Source organism: Scleropages formosus, chromosome 6 (assembly GCF_900964775.1).
Source record: "Scleropages formosus chromosome 6, fSclFor1.1, whole genome shotgun sequence".
NCBI classification, from domain to species: Eukaryota; Metazoa; Chordata; class Actinopteri; order Osteoglossiformes; family Osteoglossidae; genus Scleropages; species Scleropages formosus.
The window spans coordinates 21,482,956-21,492,810 of record NC_041811.1 but is presented as its reverse complement, the minus strand read 5'-3'; the positions used below and the strand labels follow the sequence as shown (position 1 = coordinate 21,492,810).

Sequence of the window (9,855 nt, the reverse complement as noted above, 5' to 3'; positions counted from 1 at the left end):
AGAGCATAAGTTGTTTAATTTTTTTAAGTATTCTGGAAAGACTGGGAATTTTGGATGGCTGCAGCACTCGCAGGCTTTCCAGTGTGCATTGCACTGAACCAGCTATTCTCTCACTTTTAATTTTATTACCTTTCCCTCCAAAGGTCACATTTGCCGAACAATGACGATGGAAGGATGAAGGCCAAGACAAAAATTCACTGGTTTGTTCAATTAAGCTCCTCAAGCATTTTATGAGACGCCACTGCCCTCGTGTGGTTCATATGTGATCGCAAAGCAGAAATAATGTTTGTTTTTTATAAAATTGTAGGCTCCTTTTTAAATCTGAGTAGCTATGTGCAAACAATATCGACTGATTGTGGTATATTAGGCTACTGTTACTTATATATATATTACTTTGGAAATGATACAGCAGTTTGCGCATGAAAAAATAAAATGAGTTCGATAAACAAGTTCAAGTATGCATAAGTATTATTGTATTCATATACGTAATGCATTTACGCTTTAAACAAAAAAAAATTTGGTTAGAGATGCCACAAAGTAGGTGGCAATGCCTTAACCATATGTGTGTTGAAGGCCACTAGGACCTCTTCCATCCTTGTCAAGGGGAGTGCTAACCTTCTCTCCTTTCATACAACACGCTTCACTATGCCTACTGGGGTTGTATATAAGAGGCAAAGACTGACATAGATATTCGTTCAGAGTGGGTAAAAATTTACCATGGGTAAAAATTATAATTTTGAAACAAAGAAATACTTTAAAACTACTCAAGAAACAAAAATTAAATTATGTCAGTATTTTTAGACGTATACATTGTCTCTTTTGGGCGACTTTCATGTCATTTTAATATTTGATAATATTATCCAATAGAAATTCACCACCTACTTGCGTCATCTGTACTCGTCGCTTTACGTCTTATTTGAGTTCCAGGAAGTAACTACAATAACTACTAGAAACCAGAGGCAGCGCAAAATACATTCAGAAAAAAATATGCCATAGTTTATCGAGAGATTGCTGAGTAGGATTGTTATCCGCTGTTTTGTAAGACATCACGAAGAAGCCACTCATTGTGCAGGCAACTTACTGTTATGATCTTCTCGCCAAATGAATGACTGAAAATTAGGTTACGTTAAACTTGTCACACTGACTTAAAAATTAAGTTTAATCTAAATCTTGATGTGAGGTTTATCATGTGAACGAAATGTTTATGAATTTAAGTTATTTTAGTGTATGCTGTACTGAATTTAGACTGTATTTAGAATGTATAGTAAAGTAAGACCGGCAGCCAGTTGTTGCGTAGCAAATTTGAAATTTAATTCTACAAGAAAAAAAAGACTGACTTAGCTGCTGATACTCCCGAGTTACTTCGCTTTACTAACGCCTGGAAAATATATTTATTTGTGCTTTTTTGCGCTTTCTGTAGACGGCACTAGTGACTTACCTGTTCGATCAAGGCAACTCATTCACCCATTTATACAGCTGCGCTGGGTATTCTTACACTTCGTAGTACACATTTTACAGACAAGTTCCTTCTCGCTGCATCATCATGCATTGAAGACTTGGCTCTCAGTCAAGGTCTGTAGTTCTGTATGTATCTTTTTTGAAATCTATCTATAGATTCTATGTGAGGACACTGCTGGATTTTCATTTAGTTCTCTTCATAATGTGAAAATTAACTGTTCAAATGATTTTTCATGCTTCTGTTGTATGCAAACCTTTTATGCCGCTATCAGTTTTGGTCTTTTGCAGGGCATCAAGAATGTGTTTGTGATGACTGAAAAAAGCACAGGAAATCAAACACGCCGACCACCAAAAAAACTACAGCGTATTGATGATTGTGTGATCATCTGTATGGGGTGCACTACCAAACTGATTCTGAAATAAAAGTCATGTGAGTAGTATTGGCTCTCTGTGAATAAAGAAGGAAAATCTAAATACGTGGTCAGACAGACTTGAGTCATTGTTTATTACTCTGACATTTACAGGTTTGCTGACCGTTTTGCCATAGTGAATAAGAACACTGTAAATAGTGTTACTTTTTCAAGTATGTAGTTTTAGTGATGGACTGCAAATTCCTTGAGCAAAAATTTCTTAAAAAATAAGACTTTTAACTCAACATAAAATTAGCCGTTGAATAAACATGTAATATTTATGGTTGTGCAGCTTGAGAGGTATATTATTTTAGTTTTTTTTTTTTTCTTTCTTTTGGGTTAATTTCCTGGCAATTCTGAAAGTGACTAACAGGACTTCTGGCTCATCCTTATAAGTTCTTCCACCTTTCTGGTGATTCTAGATGCACGGTGGAGTTGCAGGAGAAGGCCTATGATAGTTTTAATGTTATTTTGGAAGTATTTTCTTTGAAATGTTTTTTGAAAGAAAGAAAATAAATTGAAGATTGGAATTGGAACTGAACAAAGTGGGTGACATCTCCTGTAAAACTTGCACTGATCTGTTTTAAATAATTGTACAGTCATTTTAGACCTCATCATAATGACAGTTATAAATGGACAGATTCAAAGAAAGACTACATTTACATTTACATTTATTTATTTAGCAGATGCTTTTCTCCAAAACGAGTTCCAGTGAACTCTATGTAGTGTTAACAGCCCACACACCTTATTCACCAAGGTGACTTACACTGCTAGATACACTACTTACAATGGGTCACTCATCCATAAACTGTAGTTTGTTTCATAACTAAAAGTTTTCCTCGACCTTCCTTACATTATCTTAATTTTATGTAACTCATGCGGCACACAACATTTACCTTAACCTATTCCCTTAATACTGGATTGGTTGCATGAGTGGTTAAACATATTTTACTTAAGCTTTTCATGCTTTTTTCATTTTTTACATTATTATAAATATTTCATTTTGGCTGCCACGATTAGTGTTAATGGCAATAAGCAATACAACTCTTGTGGACACATACTCAGGTTAACACTGTGTTAATGGGTACAGTATATGCTGTACTTCTCAGTTCAGCAATTGCAGCATGATTACACACACAGTCTGAAACTGCTCGTCCCAAGCTGGGTCGCAGAGAGCTGGAGTCTAACCCGGCAACACAGGGTGCAGGGCTGGAGGGGGAGGGGACACACCCAGGACAGGATGCCAGTCTGTTGCAAGGCACCCCAAGTGGAGCTCGAACCCCAGGACCCAGCCAAACCCATTGCACCTCCCCCCCAACATGATTGCATTTTCAAAAACATATTTGTTTCCGTAAAATTCAGTAAGAAGTGTGACAATAACACTTTACATGCCACGGTCTTTTGCAGTGACAAATTTGTGATTTTTTTAATTATTACCCTAAAATTACCCACATTTCCAAATTCAAGTATTGTTTTTAACGCTAACATTAGTGTTCAGCATTGTTTGAACCTTTTTGTAAATCATCCTTCAAGAACTGAAAGCCTTTACTATACAGTATACATGTAGCCTACAACAGAATACGAATTAAAAAACTATGATAATGACTTCATTGCTCGTAGAGTTGTTTTGTTACACGTAAAATTCCAGAAAAATCTTTGGAATGCTAAGGCAATATTAAGCCTATATTGTATAACCTTTGTAGTCAAATACCTAGTTGCATATGATATTTCAGTTATTACATTTCAGACAACATCTTACATCTGTGGCTCACTCAGTAGTGACACCCTGGTATGGTCCTAAATTAGTGTATGCATTTTTGGATGACAGAAGGAAATGTATTCCTCTGAAATCCACCCCACGCACCTCTACATGTACAAAATTCACAATATTTCTTTGGAAGAGATGCTCTGTAGCTAATCTTCCTGATGAGACAAGGGCAGACTAGACCACCCCTTGGCAGTTGAGCCTGGCTTTGGTTTTGGTGCATTACTACAGAAGACCTTATCTGTGTACCTTTAGTTATCTGTGACATGATGATTTGAGATGGACTCCTCCATGGGGTCATGTCTTGAGGCAAGAATGTAGTTGGGCATGACTGTGGACAATGCCTGAGTTGTACAGCCATGCGAGAAGAAGGTGTAGGTCCTTTCAGGGCTAAAGTAGTCACTTTCATAATCTGGAGACAGATGAGGGAAACGGACATTCATTAACCGTCCTAATCTTAAAGTGATTAGGAAAGGTATTTGTCGGCATATTGTACGTCAGACACTCATCCACTTAGTTTTTTTTTTTTTCTTTGATAATCAACTGAAGGATGTTTGAAGGTAGGGTTGCCACAAATAGTTGGGAGCTCAGCTAAAGGCAGAAAACCTTGAAGGTGGCAATTAATGAAAAAGAAATACATCTGCCTAAGGTTGTTCAATGTTGTAATAGAAAAAAAAAGTGGAATTTCATTCTGCAACCGGAGAAAATGGCAACTGGACTACTGAATTGCTATAAGGATATGATTATTGCTATAATCATCCCTCAAGCCAGGCAAGGAGATGCAGTGCTTCTGCTTCCGCTTGCTGTTAGATCAGGTGCCAAGGTATGCTTAAAGTATAGCTGGGGGAGGGTTTTCCCATCAGGGAACAGTTGATGTCAGAGAGAACCTACAATGGTCAAGGTCATGTTAAGCATTTTATTCATTTAGAAATGCACTGAATAGACCTTTTTGTAATGTTGTAGTTCTAATAATAAAGTTGATGTTAGCTTGATGTAGGTAATTTCAGCAATAAGTATATCACACTACTGTGGCTTTACGGGAGTTTTCATAATGACGGGAACCACCTTGCTAAGTTGTCCATAATTTAATTAAAATGAGACAGTTGATATTCAATTCCACCCGGTCGTATGCCATTGTGAAACCCTGACAACACATTTGACATATGTGCTTATTTTAAGAGAAATTAAAATTTAGAATACAACCACTGCTTTAGTATAGGAAACGTCTTTCAGATATGCAACATGGAAGATTTTGTTCATTTTAATGTGCCCCATGTGCTCAGAGAACAAAGATGCCATCCCGTGCAGCCCACAGCACTCACACACTATTTGTTCTAGTACCTTGAAGCCTCAGTGGGGAGTTGTTCAGAAAGAGAGAAGCTTCAGCTTCCTGCTCAGATACACACTGTATACACACTCTTGTTCATTCAAAAATCGCAATCCAATAACACAACTGTGAAAACAAAGCTCTCTTCAATAAGTTTAAACCTTTCTAACAAAATTCGCTTTTAAGCTATCTAGAAAAATGGCAGCTGGTACCCCAGTAAGAATGATCTGGACTTGAGTTTTCATTTGGGGGGGAAGAAAAAAAAAAAAAAAAAAAAAAAAAAACTTTGTTTTTGTTTTTTATTACTGCAAAGGCTTAAATATATTAATAGTCATACTTCTCATTTAAAATAAACCGATGAGGAAAAACTCAGATGTCCACTTTGAAAGGCAGTTATTTATCATTATGGATTTTCATGTGGGTTAATAACAGTGGTACCTATGAAGGGCCATTGACCCATCAGTAGAATCCCTTACAAAAGTGAAAGTGACATTTTATTCCCTTGAGTTTGTTTATTGACAAAACGAAGACTTAGTACATAAGACACTAACACTTACTTCTGTAATAGTTATAAGGCTCTATCTCTAGGAATGCTGGGTCCTCCACTCTGGCACCCAACGTGCTCCTTCTGTGTGGGCTGTGAATGATGGAGTGCCGACGGGTGGACCTGTTTGAGCTACCATACATCTTCATCCGTCGGTCTTTGGACCGTCTGTTCTGGAACCACACCTGTAACACATTCTTAGGAGTTAGAATCATGGAAACAAGCAGCACAACAAATGGTCATGTATTTGGGGATGTAAAGACATTAACAACACAGGCTACATGCAAGCATGTTTGAATAAGCTGGGGAAACATGTCCTCCCCATTATGGCTGTGATTGAAACATTTGTCAGCAACAGGAGGGAGTTATCGTGTACCTGTATGACACGCATGTTAAGTCCGGTTTTTTGAGCCAGCTGCTCCCGGACGTGCCGGCTGGGTTTTGGTGTGGAAGCGTAGGCAGCCTTCAGCATTTCCAGTTGTTTGGCTTTGATGGTGGTTCGAGGCCCCCTCCTCTTTGTACACGAGTTCTGATACTCATTTTCAGTGTCATTAATTTCCTTATCTGAGGAAGCTGAGATATCGGTTTCTTTTGGTTCATCTTCTGTGTCGTCTTGAATGTCAGGAGATAAACTTTCCTCTGTGAATGAAGGGATATATAAAAAAAACTCACGAAGTCTTGAAACATGTTTTAAACAGGAAAACCAAGTTAAAAAAATAGGGTGAAAGGGAAACAACATATCAGTCAATCATTTGTGAGCGCTATAATTAAGTAAAATTTTTACCAGCTACAGTATATGAGTAAGCCGACACCAGTACAACAGTACTATATAATATTTTAAAGTACTATTTTATCAAATCATGACCTGCAGCGTTTTGACTGTTCATGTGGTTTACCACTAATTCCATGAAGACCATGTCCTCAGATTTACACTGAAATTGGCTTCTCTTAAGGCAGGGTCACTGCTCCGGAGCCTATGCCGGGAGCATAAAGTCCTAGGTTAGGTAGGGTACACACACAGAGGATGCCAAGCCATCACAGGGTACCTACACACATTCATACACTATATTGAATTTAAAGTCACCAATTGACAGTAAATGAACATCTTTGAACTGTGGGCAGAAATGTGCACACATTCAGTCTCCACAAAGACTGAGCAGTGATCAAACCCACATGCACTACTGTGCTGCCCCCTCACCCCAGACATATTTTAGATATTTTAAATCACCATGTTTAGAGACATTGTCTTGTATCATGAAGGACCCACAGTTTCAATCACACATTTTTTTATAGTACCTTTGATCAAAGTACTTACCCTAAAGTCATACAGCAAGAACAGACTACTGTATGAAAGTATAAATCACAGTAAAATTACTTATCTTATATTGTAAGTCCTCTTAGATAAAGGCATCAGCTAAATAAAAATTATTATTACACTTTGTTCGGAATCACAATGAAGATTGTGACAGTGAACTAATGCTACATGAACAAACATAAATATAATTGATAATTAACTGTAGTAACTGATAATTAAAGTTGGACACATGACAGCCCCAGCCACGAAGCATAAATAAAACAAATAGTAGCTTTGAAATAGCTTGATTTTAACTGATGAGCTAAAAAAACTGTATTCTATATTTGAGGGAATTTAATCACACACACACACTTCTGAACCGCTCCTCCCATACGGGGTCACGGAGAACCGGAGCCTACCCAGCAGCTCAGGGCATAAGACCAGAGGGGGAGGGGACACACCCAGGGCGGGACGCCAGTTTGCCGGAGGGCACCCCAAGCAGGACTCGAACCCCAGACCCACCAGAAAAGAGGAGCCGGTCCAACCCACCACACCACCGCGCCCTCCTGAATTTAATCAATGTCAGCCAACAGCCATACCATCATTAACACTCATTGTTGTACTTCCACAGCTTCAAGCAATTCTGTCCCTTTGTCCAACATTTCATAGACATGCACCTCAAACTGATATCCTATATATATAAAACAAACTTGAGATTTGTAAGCTTTTCTAATTGTTTATATGAAATAAAATGTGTGTTTAATGAAGAAAGACAGTAAGGGGGGGGGGACTTTTGCTATAATCACATTACCTGAATTTACACCGATTTCCGTAACGGTGCTGCTTTTCAAATAATCATCTTTGCACACAAAGTTGTTTTCATCAATAATGTACATTTCGTCCCCGGTATTGAGCTGCTTGTTGCAGGCTGTACAGGTGAAGCAGGTCAGGTGGAACACCTTTTCCCGAACCCTTCGGACAAGGTCGCTGGGGAAGATGGCTTGAAGGCAGCCGGCACACTTCGTGCCAAAACGGCTGGAATTAAGCAGGAAAAAGCAGGCCAGTATTAGGACATCAAAGTTAATGGGAGAATACATCAAATGACAATGGAATTAGTATTTTGAACACAAAAATGTCAGTTATGCAAAAACAGTCGCACTGGCAAGATCAAAGGCAATAATATAATACTAGTAATAGAAAGTTTGTGATACTATAATATTATGGATTCAATTTTGTCCTTAAATGCGCCTAAAGAACATACTGGAGTAGTCAAACTTATATTTAACTATCTTCACACCATAAAACAATTTGGCACCCTATGAGGAGTTCTCTGCCAAAATAGACCACTCCTTACATTCATATTCTTCTCTTTCTTTTACAGAAAATAACTACAGTGACCATGGGCAGGAGTGTGCAATTAACTGATTTTGAGGAGTAAAACATATTTGCAATATAACTGTTACAGAGCATCCCCCACCTCCTCTGTTTATACACATATGACAGGAGACAACCACCTATAACCCTAGGAAGGCATTGTTAGGTAAAGTAACAATACCAGCAGAAACAATCTTAATAAAACCCTTATGCAAATTTCTCTTCAATGTACAAAAATGGCATAAGAATTTTGCAACAGAACTGTAACTGCAAAAAACTTTATATGACTCCTGCTTCCGTTCATTGGCCTTCATTTAAAAGGGTCAATTAATGTGAGCAATAAAGAAAACTCAAGAGATGTAAGAGTCACACTGGGCTTTCCCTCATCATTTAGCCTACCTCTTCTGTAAATTCTGTCTTCATATAGGCTAATTAATATACATACATACATTTTCTGAACCGCTTGTCCCATACAGGGTCGCAGGGAACCGGAGTCTACCCGGCAACTCAGGGGGTAAGGCCGGAGGGGGAGGGGACACACCCAGGACGGGACGCCAGTCCGCCACAAGGCACCCCAAGGGGGACTCAAACCCCAGACCCACCGGAGAGCAGGACCCAGTCCAACCCACTGCACCACCACACCCCCACACCCTCTGCTAGCTAATATATTCTGGGGGAAACAGGAGTTTGTCAGGATTAAGCACAAAACACTTCATAGACTGAAAAAAAGTTTTACTGGGAAATGATTGTGTACCCCATCGTAAGAGACACTAAAGTACAGGGGAATCTGGTCCTGTAGTGGTTAGAGCACCTGGCTTCAGACCCAAAGATTGCAGGTTCCAATCCCATCCCAAACTCTATAGTATAGTATCCTTGAGCAAGGTACTTACCCTAAATTGCTCCAGTAAAATTATCCACTGACATAAATAAGTAAATAACTGTAGGTACCTTAATTGTAAGTCACTTTGGAGAAAAGCATCAGCTAAATGAACAAAATTATGTATAGATGTGTGTGTGTGAATATATAGCATACACACACAAGTAAAAACTGGACAGGAGTTTAACCATATAATATACACTTATATATACATAGGTTCTCCTCAAAATGAGTTAAGTATATAATATATAAATACTTATATATATAGTTATAAACACACACACACGTCGTAGAATGGACAGATTAATCGGTCCATTAAGGACGGGAAAAAAACCCGAGATAAATTTCATTTTGAGGAGAACCACAACCGAAGCCTAACCAAGCAAGGAGACAAGAAAAAAAAGTCTTACCGGAAGAAATCGTCCTTGCAGTAAATCTTTCCATCGCGTGAGAAGCAGCTGCGGCTCAGGCTACAGCGGCAGTCGGAGCAGCGCACGCAGCGGCAGTGCCACACTCTGTCCAGCACGCTGAGGAGGAAGCGCTCCAGGATGGGCTGCGAGCAGCCGGCGCAGCGCTCCATGCCTACAGCAGCACCAGCAGCGCTACCGACACGAACAACACTGGAGAGTGACAAGGGGGCGGGGTGAGGGAAGGAAAGGCTCCCTGTCCCGATCCAGGTGACCCCCCCCCCCCCCCCCCCCCCCAGCAGCCGGTTGGGGGACTCACCCGTTGAGCGCCGTGGCGGCAGAGGGACTTCGGCAACTGAGCTGTCGCACCTTCCCTCCTTCAACTCACACTTTCCTTCT

The 9,855-nt window shown here is 39.5% G+C and overlaps 1 protein-coding gene and 1 non-coding gene across 2 annotated transcripts; both read right to left on the bottom strand.

Annotated features, from left to right (window-relative positions):
* Positions 1-509: 509 nt before the first annotated feature.
* Positions 510-637, bottom strand: LOC114910799 (U6atac minor spliceosomal RNA). Its single transcript, XR_003797804.1, has one exon. It is a non-coding gene; the product is annotated as a U6atac minor spliceosomal RNA (small nuclear RNA).
* A 3,247-nt stretch (positions 638-3,884) lies between these two features.
* On the bottom strand, positions 3,885-9,851 carry lhx5 (LIM homeobox 5). The gene is made up of 6 exons (XM_018736706.2): positions 9,776-9,851; positions 9,460-9,669; positions 7,610-7,833; positions 5,881-6,143; positions 5,518-5,689; positions 3,885-4,045 (listed from the first exon to the last, which is right to left on the bottom strand). Exons 2-6 carry the CDS (start codon positions 9,627-9,629, stop codon positions 3,885-3,887), a joined length of 990 nt encoding a protein of 329 aa, XP_018592222.2. The 5' UTR covers positions 9,630-9,669; positions 9,776-9,851.
* Positions 9,852-9,855: the final 4 nt, after the last annotated feature.

Excerpts from the sequence above, each read along its gene's own strand:
- lhx5 (XM_018736706.2), bottom strand. The coding sequence starts at position 9,629 with ATGGAGCGCTGCGCCGGCTGCTCGCAGCCCATCCTGGAGCGCTTCCTC. Across the intron at positions 7,834-9,459 it reads TGCAAGGACGATTTCTTCCG|CCGTTTTGGCACGAAGTGTG; the intron begins GTAAGACTTTTT and ends GCTTAATTCCAG. Across the intron at positions 5,690-5,880 it reads TTAACATGCGTGTCATACAG|GTGTGGTTCCAGAACAGACG; the intron begins GTACACGATAAC and ends AATGTGTTACAG.